This window comes from Capricornis sumatraensis, chromosome 14 (assembly GCF_032405125.1).
Source record: "Capricornis sumatraensis isolate serow.1 chromosome 14, serow.2, whole genome shotgun sequence".
NCBI lineage: Eukaryota > Metazoa > Chordata > Mammalia > Artiodactyla > Bovidae > Capricornis > Capricornis sumatraensis.
Genome location: NC_091082.1, coordinates 42,365,694 through 42,384,975, shown reverse-complemented (window position 1 = coordinate 42,384,975; position 19,282 = coordinate 42,365,694). Strand labels below are relative to the sequence as shown.

At 36.2% G+C, this 19,282-nt stretch overlaps 1 protein-coding gene across 2 annotated transcripts in view; it reads left to right on the top strand.

Moving 5' to 3' along the window:
- Positions 1-17,128, top strand: part of EXO1 (exonuclease 1) — a 39,493-nt gene extending 22,365 nt beyond the window's left edge. For both annotated transcript variants that reach the window (XM_068986306.1, XM_068986305.1), the window contains exons 10-13: positions 4,879-5,437; positions 8,611-8,712; positions 13,878-14,071; positions 16,900-17,128. In XM_068986306.1, coding sequence (XP_068842407.1) covers positions 4,879-5,437; positions 8,611-8,712; positions 13,878-14,071; positions 16,900-17,038 — 994 coding nt within the window. In that variant the 3' untranslated portion in view covers positions 17,039-17,128. The remainder of the gene's footprint in view (positions 1-4,878; positions 5,438-8,610; positions 8,713-13,877; positions 14,072-16,899) is intronic.
- Positions 17,129-19,282: the final 2,154 nt, after the last annotated feature.

Below are 19,282 nucleotides of genomic sequence, written 5' to 3'. Positions count from 1 at the left end.
CCTTTAGAAAACCACCTCACTTCTGTGTATAAGAGAAGACGTGTGTCCATCTCCTCACAGAGTTGTGCAAGTAGACTTGAATTAAAGGTGTGTACTTTAATGTGATTATTTTAATCATATCCTGCAAAACGTTAAGTTCAGGTGATATTTTTCAGCTAGCCAGCATTTCTCTATGGATGACACAGTACACAGACTCACGTTCAGAAATGAGCTTTTTGACCCATGTAGTGGAACCAGAAAGCTGTCCAGTCATGGCAGCCACTCCGTCTGTGCATTTCTGAACACAAAATGACCAGTTTTCCTGATACATGATCAGTCAGAGACTTGAATAGTTTTGCAACTGTGGTGTTGATTGCCAACAGAAGTGCACATAACATTTCCTCATGCACATCCTCCTGAAAACCAGATCACACAAAAACAAGCACTGTTGTCTTGTCAACCTGGATTGCGTACTATGGTGACTCATTAATCCTCTCTAACAATTATGCCTCAATATCCTCTGCTGTTTCATCAGTTTGTCTAGTTATGGTGCTAGCCAAGAGAGCAACCTGTGCCACCTTTTGAACTGAAGCCTCTCCTAAAAGTTCCTGACAAATGTCCTTAGTGGGATCAATTCCTCACCAAGAGTAAAGGGCTTCTTAGCTTCAGCCTTGCAGTCACCCACTAAGAATGATGCTGTCAGTGTAGACACATTTAATGAAGTGGTGGCCTTCAAGAACTGCTTCTATTCTTCATGTTCACGTTTTTTTTCTTTTGAAACTCCAGAGGCTTGTCTTTTAATCCTGGGTGCTTGGTCTCCATGTGGCAAAGTAGTTTTGAAGGTTTCATGGCTTCTCTAGATAGCTAATCACCGCATATTATACAAAGCAGGCTTGGAGGATGTGAATTGCATGTTTCAATGAACCCATAGTTTAAGTAGGACTCTTGGTATTTTCTTTTAAATGCAGGTTTCTTTTTGTTGGCAGTCTTAGAGTGTTCTGCTGTTTCATCATTGGGTCTTTCCCCCTTTTCAAAGAAGTTCTCCAGTAATGTTTTTTTTTTTTTTTTTTTCCACTCATTTTCACTAGGGTTAGCTTGTGGGCTTACCAAAACTGACTGAGACAAGTGTGCAGGGCAGAAAAGAGGCAAGGAATTAGAGGCAGTAAATAAAATAATGGGCAGGCCACACATGAACTAAAAATAAGCATTGGATTCTGACTTAAAGCCTGCTACCAGATGTACATGTACAACTGAAGTACATCAACTCACTTACCACTGTAAAGCTTGCCACCAGATGCCACTTAATTGTCACTTGCCATCACTGATAGAGTTTTGATGTAAGTCTGCAAGCATGTGGATTTGTTATGATCTCTGTATATCTCTGCCTGTGATAATCTGTATTTGCAGCTGCTGCCCAAAGCTAGCATCACCTCTTCAGTTCCCCTTAGATCATTAGGCGTTAGATTCTCATAAGGAGCAGACAGCCTAGATCGCTCACATGCGCAGTTCATGATAGGGTTCTCGCTTCTATGAAAATCTAATGCCACCAGTGATCTGACAGGAGGCAGAGCTCAGGCAGTAATGTGAGCAATGCAGAGTGACTGTAAATAGAGATGAAGCTTCACTTGCTCATCCACCCTTCTCTTACCTCTTGCTTTGTGGCCTGGTTCCAAACAGGCCATGGACCAGTCTCCATGATTGGAGACCCCTGAGATGGACCACTCTGAACACACTGTGAAGAGTGGATTCTAGAGGGCCAGTGGCTGTTGTCATAGTCCCTGCTAGTGAAGATAAGAATTTGAAGAGTCAATACTACTTAGGGGTTAGGAATTTGGACCCTGGGATTAGACCACCTGGATTTTGAATCCTGTCCTGTTTACTCATGAGATGTTTGACTTGGGCAAGTTAATTTATGGGTGCTTCAGTTTCTTCAAGTATAGCAATCTTAGGATTGCTGATGGAATTAAATTATTAACATAAGTAAAGTATGTAAAATAGCGCCCAATAGATGGTAGACAAACAATGAATAGCTGTTTCATTGAATTCGGATAGTGGTACCACAACTAGAAACAAGAATTAGTAACTTTAAGAAAAAGAAAATTTATCAGCTTCTTTATTTCTCCAGAAGACTTAGAATGTGATTTTTTTTTTTTTCAAGTTTAATAAGTTAGGTTGCAGCCAATTTTGTCTAACCATGATGATGGGAAATGGTCATCAAGAAATGAACCACTGGTAATCCCTAAGCTCCTTTTAAGGGATGTGTCAAACCCTTCTCCCATCAGATCTTCTCAAGGAAACATTCACAGTACAGTGAAATGATCATTCTGAATCTTCCTTTGTTAAAGAATTACCACCCTCATTAAAGGTGTTTGTTAACAATGCAATAATGAAAACATGGCTGCACAAATGGAAAATGGGTTTCTAGATGATATATGTTGCTTTATACATTCTAGAAAGTTGAATTCTGTCATTGGGAGAAATTTTTGAAATTTGTGTTTTATCTTTCCTTTTGGGTGAAAATAGAATTTCCTTTTTCTGCCTCTTTGAAGACAGCTAGTGGGAATGAGATGGCAATCCACTCCAGTATTCCTACCTGCAAGAGTCTATGAACAGAGGAGGCTGGCGGGCTACCGGAGTCGCAAAGAGTTGGACATGACTGAGCACAAACAAGCAAAACAAATGAGAATAATGTTTGTGTATCTCTTCAGGTCTTGACTGTTGAGTCACTGTGGAAACTTAATGAAATCTCCATTCAAAGCTGTAAATAGCTGCTTTACCTAGTTTAGTGAGATGTTTCACTAATGGTTCAGAGGGTATATTAAGAAATGCTTAGAAAAATATTTTTTTCTGCATCAACTTTCTGTGAAATAATAAGTGTGAGTGAAACTTTGATGTATAATTTTCTGATCTAGGTTATATAGCAATATCTAATAATAACTAGATGTTATTAAATTAGTTCTCTTAGCTGATTTTCAAGATTCTTTTATATGTTATTCTTCACAACAGTATTATGAGATATTCAGCTCAGCGTTATTTTCTCTATTTTGGGCTCCGAAATTGAGGCTCTAAGAGGTTAAGAAACTTTGCCAGGGTTGAATAGTTAGTAATAGTGATAGGAAAGACTCCTAGTCATAGTGGATTAGTCACACCTTGTAGTGTGAAAGGAGCACACAGTCAGGTAGGCCTGGGTTTGAACTGTTGCTCTGTTCTTTACTTAGTCTTTCCCGTGCCATTTAACTTCTCTAAGCCTACTTTTATGAACTATAGAATATGGGTTAAATAATATATAGAAGATAATATATATAAGACTGTTTCAAGACTAGCAGAAGCTATGTGAATCAGACAGCTGGCACAAGTGCCCAGTCACTAATATATATGCCAGTGGTCATTCCCAACCCATTCTTTTTAATGTAACATAACAGGAAGTGTATTAAATATGCAAAAGTTTGTCTCCAATTGCCTGTCTTTTGAAAGTCTGTTTTAATCTTTATTATATAGATACTTATAATGCATATTTTATTTTTTGAGATCTAGAAGTATAATTAACAGTTAAGTAACACCACAGGCTATTTGGAAAGAAGCAACCATGAACTGGGAGGAGTTCTGGGTTTTAATTCTGTTCTTTGTTGTTCAGTCACCCAGTCATGTCCGACTGTTTGTGACCCCCATGGACTGCAGAATACCAGGCTTCCCTGTCCTTCACTGTCTCCTGGAGTTTGCTAAGACTCATGTCCCTTGAGCTGGTGATGCCATCCAACCATCATCCTCTGTTCTTTAGCTGATTAATTTTATAACCTTGGGCTCTGTTATTCTAACTTCTCTTACCTATGAAATAATATATAGAAATATGTTTAGATATCATAGAGGTTATTGTTTGCTGAAAAATGAACTATGTGATCAGTTAAAGGAGCTGATGTTTTCTGCTCAATGAAAAACCAGATAAAACTTTTCCTTTCACATGCTGCTTCCTTTCTGCCTTATACCCACACACATGAGGTAATGATCTGATGAAAAGGTAAGAGGATTTTTACTCTCGAGCATTTAGTAAATATTCAGCTTATCATCTTGGTTTTGAACTAATGCTTATTAAGGAGGTACATCCTTTGTAAGTTTCATATTTAACCGATCCTATGCTCTAGGATTTCCTTTTCAAACCTAAAAATGCTACTTGAATACATCCTTCCGAGTAATGATGCAATCTTTGTTTAATTTATATTGGAGTTTTTTAAATGACTTTTTTAAAGCTACTACCCTGAGTAAGTAGTACCTCTTTAGTAATAGAGAATTTAGTAATTAATTTGGAAGTCTTAACCTCAGTATTTAAAATAGTATAGAAATATATAGGGTCTATAAAAAGCTTGGTAGATTAGCATGCTACTACATGTTCCCAGACGGTTTACTACTAGGAATTAAGCTAAAATGAGAGGTAAATAGCTAACTTATTTTACTTGTATTTTAATTTATTTATTTAATTTGTATTCAAATTACAAAATAAGAGACAATAGTTATTAAGTATCCTTTCTGTTGCATATTTCTTTATCTGCTGAAATATTTGAGTGTCATGCATGTCTGCTGAGTTGCTCAGTTGTGTCCTGCTCTTTTGTGACCTCATGGACTGAAGCCTGTCAGGCTCCTCTGTCCATGGCATTTTCCGAGAGCACTGGAGTGGGTTGCTATTACCTGCTCCAGGGTATCTTCCCGACCCAGGAATCGAACCCACAGCTCCTGTGGCTCCTGCGTTGGCAGGTGGATCAGCCGTGTGTAAAATGTATTTTTCCTTTACTTAGGAAATTAGTGTATTTATTTTTAAAAAGAAGCAACCATCTTTCCATTATAAATGTCACCTTCGTGAGCAAACTCAAATATTTCTGCATTGTTTCCGTTGTTTTTTTCTGGTAGGTTTTTTTCCAATTCTCTGGATTCTGCTGACTGTATATCAAAGAAAGCAAGCAGCCAGCCTCTAGCTGAAACTGCTGTCACAGATAAAGAAACTGATGCAGGTGAACCAGATTGTCTAGAGGACAAGAAGTCGGGTGATACCAGTGTATCGCATAATTCCAGTGAGCAGACTCCAGATGGTGTGACTGTGATGGCTGCAGAGTCTCAGTCTTTTAAGACCAGCGCATTCACGAGGACCATCTCACCACCCACCTTGGGGACACTAAGAAGTTGTTTCAGTTGGTCTGGAAGTCTTGGAGATATTTCAAGAACTCCAAGCCCCTCTCCAAGCACAGCGTTGCAGCAGTTCCGTAGAAAGAGTGATTCTTCCACCTCTCTGCCTGAGAATATTGAGATGTCTGATGTAGTTCCATTAAAGAGTGATGAGTCAAGTGATGAATCACATCCCTTACATGACGTGGGTTGCTCTTCACAGTCTCAGGAAAGCATGGACTTTTCACCACACAATTTAAATGCATCAAAACTTTCTCAGCCTTCTAGTAAGGATTCAGATTCAGAGGTAAGTCACATTCTAAAGCCTTTGTTTTCAAATTCATATGTAAGAGAAAATAGGGCGTTAATCAGATAATTGAGGAAATTTTGCTCATGTTACGGAAATAATTGGTTGTTTTAATTTTTCACTCTAGACCTTACTGTGTAGAAAGTTCATGTTTTACTCATCTGAAGGCCTTCTCTGTATCTTTCATATTTTAGACTCTTATACTTTTAATCTAGCTATATATCTTGAATCATCACTATGTGATCCACTGATAAGTGTCTCAAGTTGTGGAACACTTAAGACCTAAGAATAATAAGCTTATTTAAGTTATTATAAATTTAATATATAAATCCTTAATATAGTCTTGAATTCAGGCAGTGTTTGAAACCTTATAACTAAATAACCCTATTAACATGATGGTGTTTGTCTTAAGTTTTAATACTTAAGAAATATATATATTTTTTACTCATATTATTCTTGTTGTAAGTCCCCTTTATGATAAAATAAGACAGTAATGTAAGGGATTTTATGTTATTCTATTTAAATTAATAAAAGCATCCTAGCCATTTTTTTCTTATTCATAAAATAGCTTTATTCTTACTTAAATCAAAGCTCCAAATAACTACTACTAGTAAGACCCAGTGATGTCATATTTTAAAATGATATGATGGCATAAGTTATCTCAAATTTACTAATTTAACATACTTCATTTTATGTTCACAACTATAGTTACCAAGTTGTAAGAACAATTATAACCTTGGTAATATTTGACAGAATTTTGAGGACTGATAATCCTGAATATTAAACATCTAATAAATCAGTATGTCTCTGTGTACCTGTGGTCCGTTGCTCAGTTGTGTCCAACTCTTTTGCGACCCCCATGGACTGTAGCCCACCAGGCTCCTGTGTCCATGGAGTTTTCCAGGCAAGAATACTGGAGTGGGTTGCCATTTCCTTCTCCAGGGGATCTTCCTGACCCAGAGATAAAACCCACATCTCTTGTGTCTCCTGCATTCTTTAATACTGCGCTACCTGGGAAGCCCAATAAATCAGTATATATTGTGTTTATCAAAAGGAAAATATTTTATTCAAGTTCCTAAAGGAAACTTGAGTTGTACTGGACTCAAAGAAAAAAGCCTAGTTAAAATGTGGAAACAAATTGTTTTCATTTAGAGAAAGCTGAAATCAGTTAATGTATTCAAATCCATTCCAGATTTGTAAATAAGAGGGGCTTCCCTGGTGGTTCAGCTGTAAAGAATTTGCCTGTAATGCAGGAGATGCAGGTTCAATCCCTGGGTCAGGAAGATCCCCTGGAAAATGAACCAGCAACCCACTTCAGTACTCTCACCTAGTAAATCCCATGGAGAGAGGAGCCTGGTGGGGTACAGTCCATGGGGTCGCAAAGGAATCGGATATGACTTGGCAACAACAACAAAATGCCAAACCAAACCCTTGAGGCTTTTGCTACTCTTTTCCTGTTCACTCACTTTGTGTTCAGTTCATCCATACTGGTCTCAAAGACTCTGTTTCTTTTAATACGAGCCTCCATTTTAATGTCATCTTTTTCATTTTCCACGTCTTACTGCATTTTTCTCATGGCACTATTTGGGTTCCATCATAGTTGTTGTTTCTTGAACATCTTTCATTAAAAATCACCATCTCTTTATGAGGATACTTTCAAGTCCTCTGAACTCCTTTGGGGTATTTTTGTTCCTTTTCCAGCAGACATCTTCCTGTTTTACTAACTTTGTATAGCTTTTAGCATGTTTTACTGAGAAGACTTACCAGCTCACAGCCTAAGAGCTCGTCATGCTGACAAAACGCTCCACATGTCTGTCTTCTGGGCAATCATTTTTGTGCTTACAGTTATAGAAACATAAATTCTCTCCCCTCACCAAAAAAAAGCAAACTAAACTAAAAATCATTCATTAAATCATCTCTTGCCACCAGATGTGGTAAATTTCTCTTCAGATAAAAGGATTAATGGTCAAACAATTGGGACAATAACAGATAACTTAAAAATTATGTTATCTTTCTTTATTCAGAAAATGTTTTAGAGTGTGACTGATGTTTCATTTTGAATATCATTTTTACTGTATGATTCTGAAGAAAATGCATTGGAGATTTCCATTGGCGGTTCACTGTGAAAAGCAACAACTGTATACTCTATGTTTATTAAGTTCATTAACCCTATTTGAGGTTAATTAATCTTAGGATCTTACTCTTGATCTTTCTTTTAAGAAACAATATAGCCCAGAGTCATCACTACCATGAGTAAGGAAGTGTTTCTGTAAATTACAATCCAAATTAAAGGAATATTTTTGACTTTTGGATTGCTTTTTAAGTATATAATGCTATGTAGAATCCCAAGGTAAATATATATATTTTAAATCCTCTTGAAAAATGCAGAAATGTAAAGTCTCCTGAATTTATTTATTTACTTTCTAAAGTCCTTGAAAGGGTACAGCATCACATGGATTCTGTATCCAATGGCTTAAGCCAGAAGGTTGCTTAGAAATTTGGCATGAAGCATGCTATTGTTTCTGTGAACATGAGTTGCTTTTCCCCAGATTACTCTGGTTTTGTTGAGCATCGTTCTTTGCTTTGTACACACAGAAGCATATCTCTTGCCTGGAGAGAAGTCAATTTCATCTCAGGCATATGTCCGCTCAGTCATGTCCAACTCTTTGTGATCCCATAGACATAGCCCACCAGGCTCCTCTGTCCATGGAATTCTCCAGGCAAGAATACTAGAATGAATTGCCATTCCCTTCTCCAAGGGGTCATCCCGACCCAGGAGTCAAACCTGGGTCTCCTGCATTACAGGCAGATTCTTTACCATCTCAGCCACCAGTCATAAACACCTTCAGTTTTAAGAAGAGCTGTGTGCTCCCTCTGGTTCTAGAGATCCCACTTAGAGCTTTTTAATTTATATTTTATACAGTTTACTTCTCCAGCTGAAACTTCTTACTAGTTTCTGTAGTGAAACTGGCAAAGATCATTCTTTCCACATTAATTTTCTTTTATTATATTTCATGCTTTTAATACTTTTCTTCTTCTGAGAAGTTACATTTTATTTACACTGATTTTTCTCAATTTACTTGTTTTATGTTTTGTTGAATATTGGTCAGTTGTCATAAAATCTTGATAGTAAAAATCTAATTTTGCTTTATTTTTCGATCTTGGGGATCTAGGAATCTGATTGCAATTTTAAGTCACTTGATAAACAAGGTAATCAGAAATCCAAGCTACGCTTGTTTCATTTTTCAAAGAAAGACACGCTTCTAAGAAACAAGGTAAAACACTTGTATAGATTACTTTTAAATTTCAGAAGCAGGGCATGCTTATTACCAGGAAATATGAATATAAGCAAAATTAAAACTCAAAGTGCCTGTATTCTTATTTACACAAAAATGCCTACCTTCAGATCTTTTAGGACCATATTTGTACTTGATTTGTATTGGGTTGGCCAAAAAGTTCCTTTAATTTTTAAGTAAAAATAAAAGACACATTTTTCATTTTCACCAAGAACTTTATTGAACAACATATTCATTGTTTTGTTCCACTACCTTCTGCCATTTTCCAGGCAACTTCATAACTATCTTCCCAAAACTTTTATCATTTTGAGTAAAGAATTGTTCCAGGTACATTATTTTCAAAATTTTATAAAGACCAAAATAAATGAAAATCCAAAGTTATAATATCTGAATATGGCAGTTAAATCAGAAAACCAGTCTAGCTGTAAGTTTTTGCCTGGTCATCAAAGAAACCTTGTGGTATCATGATGGAAGATGATACGTTTTCTGTTGACTCTTTTCACCTAGTGCTGCTTTCAGTTGGTCCAGTTGGGAGCAGTACTTGTTGGAATTAATTGGTTTTCCAGAAGGAACTCACAATAGAGGACTCCTTTCCAGTTCCACCATATACACATCACTTTCTTTGGATAAAGACTGTCCTTCAGTATGGTTGATAGTTCTTCTGTTCTGTAATCTCTTCTGTTCCACATTGTTGAACAGTATTCACTTTTGATTGCCAGTCACAATTTGTTTTTATAGCGGAATGTTTTAATTATGTTTAAGTAGAGAATCACATGCAGAAATACTGTCAAGAAGGTTTTTTTTTTCACTTATGTGGAATCTAAACTTCAAAGCAATTAACATAAGCAAGCTGGTGCATATGATTTTCAACATTTGATTTGGATATTTTGAGTGTGTGAGCGAGCTATCTCCTGTGTGGTATAACTTTGATCTCAGTTTGTGTCTCCCTTTGATCACTGTCAACTTGAATTGGTCTGCATGACCATGGATCTTCGTCTAGTGAGAAATCTGTACCTTTCCTGGAATGAAAAGTGAAAAATGAAAGAGAAAGTTGCTCAGTCATGTCCAACTCTTTGCAACCCCATGAACTATACAGTCCATGGACTTCTCCAGACCAGAATACTGGAGTGGGTAGCCTTTCCCTTCTCCAGGGGATCTTCCCAATCCAGAGATTGAAGCCAGGTCTCCTGCATTGCAGGTGGATTCTTTACCACCTGAGCCACAAGGGAAGCCCAGGAATACTGGAGTGGGTAGCCTATCCCTTCTCCAATGGGTCTTCCTGACCCAGGAATCGAACCAGGGTCTCCTGCATTGCAGGTGGATTCTTTACCAACTGAGCTATCAGGGAATAATAAAGTATAATATTGCCAAAAATATTTTTTAATTCCATCTTCAATATTAAATGACTGCACAGAAATTCACTAATTTTGTTTTTTTTTTTTTTTAAAGCACACTAGTATGAAAGCTGTCACAATGCAATCTAACAAAATTATTTCAAATGAAGTTATAGACAGGGAAGTGCCATTAGAGCCATCTTATGGAAAAAACCTCATGAACATTTTGGCCAACCTAATAGGTATTTAAGTTGTGAAACTTGCTTTTTTTTTTTTCTTTATAGTGTATAAAGATCTATTTCATGTACTTAAGTAACATTACTTATAATGACTAAAATATGCCGTGGTGTGGGTTTAACTAATCTTCTTATGTTTGTCCTTTACTCTAAAAATTTTTGTTATACCAAACAGTACTGCAATGATTTTGTTGATAAATGTTTGAGTACTGTACACATTCTTGATTTTTCATGGGGATGAATCCTGTGGAGTGATATTACTGATCCAAGGGCAGGTATTTGTAAAGCTTTGATGTGTATTGCAAAAAGGCCTTCTAGAAACTGGGTCCCTGATAAGTCAAGGGTTTTTTTCAGTCAGACTATATAAATATTTATGTGCCTGCATAGTGAAAGCTCATAAGTCAAAAGCCCATTTTATGTATTAAGTATCTTGCCAATATAAAAATACTAATTCCTACCTTAAAAATGGGCAAGAGACATGAACAGAGATCACAAAAGCAAAAAGCTCAAGGGGATGATTAACATATAAAAGCATGTTCAACCTCATTAATAATCAAATAACACAAATTAAAGTAATAAAATATAATTTCTTACCTCTTATTTTTCCAAAAGTTTTTAATTTACTGAATTTTATAACAGTATAAAGTGCTGAGATGAATAATCACATGTAAGATAGCATAATCCTATTAATTGGTATGATTATTCCAATAATTAATTAATTGGGATAATAATTACTTAGGATAATCATATTGAGGAGAATAATAATTGCTGTGTCATTTCTGGAAAGCAATTTGAAAGAGTTCAAATAATTTAACCCAGTAAGTACATTCTAGAACTTGAGCCTAAAGAGATAATGAGAATTTAAATACAAGACTACTTATTCTTGCATTGGTTGCAATAGTGAAAAATTGGAAAAAAGAAAAAAACTAAATATCTAAAAAATAAGGGTGTAAAATACATTAAATATGTTGTTGGTTTCAGTGAACATATATTATTTTTCTTATATAAGAAAACTATATTTATATAGTTAATATGTTACCTTCTTATGTTTATTTGTAAAAGCATAGAAACTTTCCAGAAGTTTTTAATAAGTGATCTAGTACATCTATTTGAAAGAAGGTCATATCTCATACTATATAAATATATATAAATGCAAAATATGTAAATATAAAGTGAAAGTTGCCCAGTCATGTCTGACTTTTTGGGGACCCCATGAACTGTATAGTCCAAGGACTTCTCCAGGCTAGAATACTAGAGTGGGTAGCTGTTCTCTTCTCTAGGGGATCTTCCCAACCTAGGGATTGAATCCAGGTCTCCTGCACTGCAGACGGATTCTCTACTAGCTGAGCCAACAGGAAATACAAGTTTCTTTTAAAAATCTCTGAATGAGAAAGACTTTCAAACAGATCCTGTGTTGTAAAAATGTCCATATGATTTTTGAATGAAAAGAGAAACCATACTATTAAATAATATGTATAGTATGGTGTTTTTGTTTGCTTAAATGCTTGAAAATATGCATATTGTATATGTTTGTATGTGATTGTTAGTCACTTAGTCATATCTGACTCTTTGCGACCCCCTGGACTGTAGCCCACCAGGCTCCTCTGTCCATGGGATTTTCCAGGCAAGAGTGCTATAGTGGGTTGCCATTCCCTTCTCCAAGGGATCTTTCTGACCCAGAGACTGAACCTGGATCTCCTGCACTGCAGGCAAATTCTTTAGCATCTGAACCTCCAGGGAAGCCCATGTTTGTATAATCATGGTAAAAAGTCTGGAAAGAAATTAAAATTATTTGCGGTGGTAGGACTAAAGATATAGAAAGTACTTTCTCAAAAGAAGTTACATCTGGGCATTAAATCATCATCTTTTTATTATTATTACACTTTCAGATTTCATTGTCAGTGTTTTAACTGTCACTTCTGTTTTGGTGACAGCTTGCCAGATGAACCTTCCCCCTTGCTCCCTGGTGTCCATCTTCAGTATATAAAATCAAACTCATCTTTCTTTTTAAACATATAACCAGTACTTCTTAAAGCACTTATCAGCTGTAATAATATTTGCTCTGTGTCACTTAATAATATTTGCTCAGTTTCAAAATCTTTGGGTTGTCCTCTTTCTTTATAACATCCAGCTGGATCCTTCTATTTCAAAGGCTAAAGAAAAACAATCAAGACATCTATACCTATCTAAATACTGTTTCTTTCTCTGTCTTATTTCTTGCTCTCCTTTTTTCCTAATTTAATATTTCATCTTTCAGGTGTGAATCTTTTCATTCTTTATACACCCTCTACTAGGTTCATTAGTTTTAAATCCTTGTTTTATATTACCACACTCATACTGTCCTAAAAAACAGTAACAAAACTTTAATGGCTCCACATTTCCAGCAGCATACAAGTCAGTGAATTCAAGGCGTAGATAAAGACAAATGTCATATGACATCATTTAATCATCTTTTTTAAAAAATGATACAAATGAACTGATTTACAAATCAGAAATAGAGTCACAGACATAGAAAACAAACTTAAGTTGCCAAAGAGGTTAGCGGGGAAAGTAGGGTAGGGACATAAGCTAGGTGTTGGGGATTAACATATACACACTGCTGCTGCTGCTGCTAAGTCATTTCAGTTGTGTCCAACTCTGTGCTCCCCAGAGACAGCAGCCAACCAGGCTCCCCCGTCCCTGGGAGTCTCCAGGTAAGAACACTGGAGTGGGTTGCCATTTCCTTTTCTAAGGCATGAAAGTGAAAAGTGAAAGTGAAGTCGCTCAGTCGTGTCCGACTCTCAGCGACCCCATGGACTGCAGCCCACCAGGCTCCTCTGTCCATGGTATTTTCCAGGCAAGAGTACTGGAGTGGGGTGCCATTGCCTATATAAAATAACAAGGACCTACTGTATAGCACAGGGAAATATACTCAGTATCTTGTGATAACCTATAAGGGAAAAGAATCTGAAAGAATCTATATATAATATATATGTGTATATAACTGCATCACTTTGCTGTACCATTGAAATTAATACTATATTATAAATTATACCTCAGTTAAAAATGAATAGATCAACTTAAATGTCAGTAGAGATCTGTTTAAGTAAATTATGGTACATATATACAATGGAAAAGATAAGCAACCTATTCAAAACAAAATTCAGTTCTACATGTGAAATGGAAAAAGCTTCAAGATACATTACTCGGTAAAATCCAGATATATTAAGCAAGAAAAAACGTACACATTGTGGTATGACACGATTTTTAGTATGCCGCCAGTCGTGTGGTGTGTGTGTGTGTAAATGAATTCAGTCATTGCGCAGGAAACCAGTAATAGCAATTGCCTAAAGGCAGTGAGGAAGTAAGAGCGACTCACTTTTCTGTCTTTTCTTTTGTAACTCTTGAATTTAGGTACATGGATCACCTGTTAAAAATATTATATAAGTTTTGCAGACTTAAACCCACTTTTGCACATTGATTATAGGTTATTTTTTGTTCCAGTGTATAAATAATTTGTTTCAGTGTATAAAGTTTGAGATTAAAGGTAGTTTGTTTTAACACAGTAGTATTAAAACAAGCATTTAATCTTCAGATTCCTGGGCTGTATAAATCCAGTTCTGTGGACAGTCTTTCTACAACCAAGATCAAACCTTTAGTACCTGCCAGAGCCAGTGGGCTGAGCAAGAAGCCATCAAGCATCCATAAGAGAAATCATCACAATGCCGAAAACAAGCCAGGACTGCAGATCAAAATCAATGAACTCTGGAAAAATTTTGTATTTAAAAAGTGAGTTACCGTGTTACTGATTCTAAAATAGGATAAATCATTTTTTCTCTATAATCTCAATTCCTGTCTCCTCTTTCTATTTTCCTATGAATCAGTTTCTTTTTCCTCTTACCCTTAGAGCTTTCATTTCCTCTGGTCCCTGTAACTGACTCTTTGTAAGAATATGTACTCTCAGTTTCTGTATCTTCTTTTTAGTGAAAAGATGGCCAACTGAAAACCTCAGTTCTCAGTCTGGCTTTGGGGTCTCTATGTTGTTAAGCAAACTACTTTTCCAGGGCTTAAGTGCCTCAGCTTTTTTTCCTTCTAAAAGTTGTTTCAGACTTGAGAATGGAAAGATAATGCTGTATGGTTACTTCTGGACTTAAGGCAGTTTGTTTGCCTAAATTACCTCATCTAAAATGGGAAGAATCAATGAGTTTATGAGTTTACAGGATGAATTAGCCAGATTTCTACTGTATATGGCAAACAGTGTTTTAAGAGAGTTGACCCTGCATATATCTACATTTTTTGAACCACATTTCTTCCGTTAGACAACAAAATTAACCAAAGAGTAGCATGACTTTATAGTTAATTTATTTTCTTGTTCTTATTACAGCAAATGTGCCAAGAATAAAAGCAAAGAGAAAGAGGTGGAGGGAGGTGTCTTACATGGGGTGATAAGATTAAACTTTCAGTTCAGTTCAGTTCAGTTCAGTCGCTCAGTCGTGTCCGACTCTTTGCAACCCCATGAACTGCAGCACGCCAGGCCTCCCTGTCCATCACCAACTCCCGGAATTCACTCAAACTCATGTCTATCGAATCGGTGATGCCATCCAGTCATCTCATCCTGTGTTGTCCCCTTCTCCTCCTGCCCCCAATCCCTCCCAGCATCAGGGTCTTTTCCAATGAGTCAACTCTTCACATGAGGTAGCCAAAGATTAAACTTTACCTAGTAAATATTGTTATCACAATCAGTTGAGATAGTATTAGTGGAAATACTTTGTAATAAGTGCTGGACAATTATTTTTTACTTACATTGTGTAAAGTCTAGATTAAACCATACAGCAGCAGTTCTCAAGCTTTTTGCCTTTAGGAACACTTTATAGTCTTAAAAATTACTGAGAGCCTAAAAGTGCTTTGGTTTATGTGTGTTATATCTGTTTTTAATCAATCTGTTATTAAAAAGGATATTTAGAAAATATTTATTTTAAAATAACAACAATCTCCTTTCATCTTAAAATTGATAGTATATTTTTACAAAACTATGTTTTTCAAAACAAAAATGAGAATGACATTGTTTTACATTTTTGCAAATCTTTTCTGTCCAATTTAATGTAACTGAAGTGCATTCTTATATCTGCTTCTTTGTTTGATTTGTTTTGCCTTGGTTGAGTTATAGGAAGAAAATCTGATCTCACATGTAAATGCACTTTAGCTTAATAGCATTTTTTATTTAATTTTAATTTTTCTTTTATATTACACCAAAATTCAGTACGTGGTAGTTTCTTAAAAGTTGTAATATAGGATATGAAACCATATTAATTGATTTTTATACATTACAGTCTATTGGCTCATTGTATTTTGGTGTTCATCTTTTACTCATTCATAATTTTATAACATTGGTATAAATCATTTGAAAAATGTGGACTTACTGAGTTGTGCTTGTCTTTCAATTGTTGACACATTTTGTTATACAATATTTTTAAAAATCACAGTCCTGCCAGCAGTCTTTTAAGTATTGGGAAGGTGACAAGGGGCAGATATAAGTTTTCCAAAATTCTAATTTTCACTGGAAAGCTTGAATTTTGTCTCTGACAACAAATGCTGTTAGGTTTTTTTTCTTTTTCCTTAGAAATAGCAAACAATCTCTGTTCATTTTAGAGAAGCCCTTTGCTAAATACTTAAATTTGAATTTCCATAGTGAGACTGACTTTTTTTTTAGTACCATCAGTATTTCTTAAACAGTTTGGTGACACTGTGTTGATTCATTGCCAGCAGCTTTACTTATTATCAGCACAAGTGTCCTTTTTTAGATTACTGATACAATTGTCAGCACAGTATGAAAAGCAGATAAAGTCTAAATACTATTATGAAAATAGTTTTAAATATTACAAACCTCTCAAAAGGGTCTTGGGAATAGGATTAGCTTCTATAGACATAGAACTTCCTTCCAGAAGTTGGGAGTGAGGAAGGAGTGAAAAGATAGGGCTTAAACGTTTGTTCATGCTCCACTCACTCTGCTTCTCACCCAGACTTGAGAAGGATGCTAGAAATAAAAAAAACTAAAGTTTGTTTACTGAAATCATTCTACCTTCAGTTCAGTTCAGTTCAGTCGCTCAGTCGTGTCCGACTCTTTGCGACCCCATGAATCGCAGCACGCCAGGCCTCCCTGTCCATCACCAACTCCCGGAGTTCACTCAGATTCAGTCCATCAAGTCAGTGATGCCATCTAGCCATCTCATCCTCTGTCGTCCCCTTCTCCTCCTGCCCCCAATCCCGCCCAGCATCAAAGTCTTTTCCAATGAGTCAACTCTTGGCTTGAGGTGGTCAAAGTACTGGAGTTTCAGCTTTAGCATCATTCCTTCCAAAGACAGGTGTCTGTTTAGTAGTGGTGTGGTACCTACTTTGAAAGATGATTTAGAAAGCAGGAATGGGTACTAAGAAGCAAAACTCAAATTTTGCAGGGTGTACTCAGAAGAATTTGACTGTGTTACATAATGAATTGGGGGAAATTATACGGTAGAGGTTCTTATCCTCTTTATATACCTCTATTTTGTCCAGGCAGATTATTCTCTAATAAACACTACCATAAAAACACCAAATTCATTTTATTATATTATATTTTGCAGAGATTCTGAAAAGCTTCCTTCTTGTAAGAAGCCAGATCCCCTGTCTCCAGTCAAAGATAACATCCAGCTAACTCCAGAAGAAGAGGATATATTTAACAATTCTGAATGTATGCTTGTTCAGAGAGCACTATTCCAGTAAACGCAAGCAGCTGGGAGACTGTTGCCTGCAAGAGAATCTCTATCAATTTCAAGTCCTGTTTGGAAATGAGGCCATTCTGAAAGATGTGTTCTTAGATCTATGCTATTTATTTTAAATAGAACACAATTTTTTATAATAATTTTGTAACTGTTCTTGTTTGGCTTTTTATATTTTTATAAGAAGCTAACTAGAGAAATAACTTTGGAAAATCTACTCTACAGCTCTCCCTGTGGTCCAGCGGCTAAGACTCCTTGCACCCAATGCAGGGGACCTGAGTTCGACCCCTGATCAGGAAACTAGATCCCACTTGCCACAACTAAGGGTCCCCATGCTGCAACTAGGACCCAGTGCGGCCAAAATAAATAGTTTTAAAACAAATAATCTATTCTAAAGATTTCTATAATGTTGTCAAATACAAAAATGGTAAATGGAAAACCACAATTCTGTTATCATTTTACACTGTAAGAAATTACTATACTTTTCCATGCTTTCATTTTTTTTCACCTGTCTTTCAGGGTTGAATTGGAAATACAGTTGCTGGGATGGGAGGGGTTGTTGGAAGGGTTAAAGATCATTGCATAAATGGGACAGTCCTCTGTTATCCCTGAAGAGTTTTGTAGGTTACAGATTGACAGTGAAGGACAATTGCTTTCAGCATCATATGAAAGGAACTACTTACATCATTCATATTCTTAAACTTCCAAAGTAGCCTGTTTCGCTTGTATATCTTTTTTGAAGTGTAAGCTAAAAATTCCTTAACTTATATTTAAAACTTATGTCCTAGGTTTGATGTAAGATATTACTACTAAAGCTACACAATCGATGATTTGTCCATACTCTGCAAAGAAATAGATGGGAACTAAAACCAGGTATGCAAGTGAAGATTTGAAGTAAAGAAGTGAAGTGACAATCTGACCAGAAGTAAAATGATTGTAAAAGTGTCTGAGATATAGAGGATAAATGAAAGGGATTCAGAGCAGTTTAATTTTTAAATGAGACTTAGTAGAGGACTTGGATAAAGAGTCCAAGTGGAAAAAAACATAATGTTTTAAGAAAGAGCATAAAAATTTTAAATGGAGACAGTTTTTTTCTCAAAATCTGGAAAAGGCTATACAAAGAACAAAAGCAAAATTGAACTTTCTGTGAATGTTTCCTGTTACAGAACAAATTAAAGGAAGATGGCAACAGTGCTGTAGTTTTTCAGTCTCCAAACCCCCACATTACCACAACTGGGTGACAAAGTCAAAACACCAATGAACAACATTACAACAAATTCAGATGGCGTCATATATTTAAATCCCAAACTGTAAGTAGGTGAAGACAAGCCACCAACAGCCACAAGACTGCAAGGTGGTACTGACATCTGGATGGGAGAAGTAGAGAATGGCAATAGGGCACTCATGGACATGAGAACAGAACTTATACAGAATAATTGTTGAAACACAGGGCGGACCAAGTTGCAAACAGCATTTAAAACTGTTATGCAGTCCAATGGTGAGTGAGTGCAAGAGGCCTGCAATTATACCTGAGGGACTGAAGCCATGCAGTCCATATGAACTTGTGAAATGATCTACCGTACTTGCCAAGGCTCCCTTCTAGGGGAGCAGGGTCCCCCACAGAAGAGAAACTGCTGGCAGGTAAAACAAAAGCTTGAGTGGGAAAGAGACAGTAGACACAAAGCAAGAGGAATAGTTGACCAAGAAATCTCAGGAGAATACTGAGTATACTTTTTGAACACTGAAAAAGCAACAATAGCAGCAAAACAGCTGAGAAGCTCCCGTGAGCCATGCCTGCTCAAAGTTTAGGAAATTTATTTTTACTTAAAAAGAAACCACAGAAAAATGTTTAGGTCACTCCTTTACAAAACTGATTTAAAGAGTCAAGCAGTATAACATCTCTATAAATAATGACAATCTACCAGAAAGGCCCACTGAGCCAATCAAAACCAGTGTATTTGAAAATGTGCTAAAAGTTAAGGAAATGCTATAGAATGTGAAGGAAATTTAGAACTGGAAAAAGTCAGAGGGGAAAAAAAAAAGGCAAGCTCAGGAGAGCATTAGAAATAAAAATTTCAGAAATTAAAGCTAGAAGGAACACAATCATACAGATAGATGATGCCTTAAATAGGTTAAAAAAAAAAAAAGGAAAAAACACCTTAAAAGATTAGCAAGTCACAGATATTGAAGATGGAGCAGAAGGTCCAATATACAGATAAAAAGAGTCTCTGAAGAAAAAACAACCTGT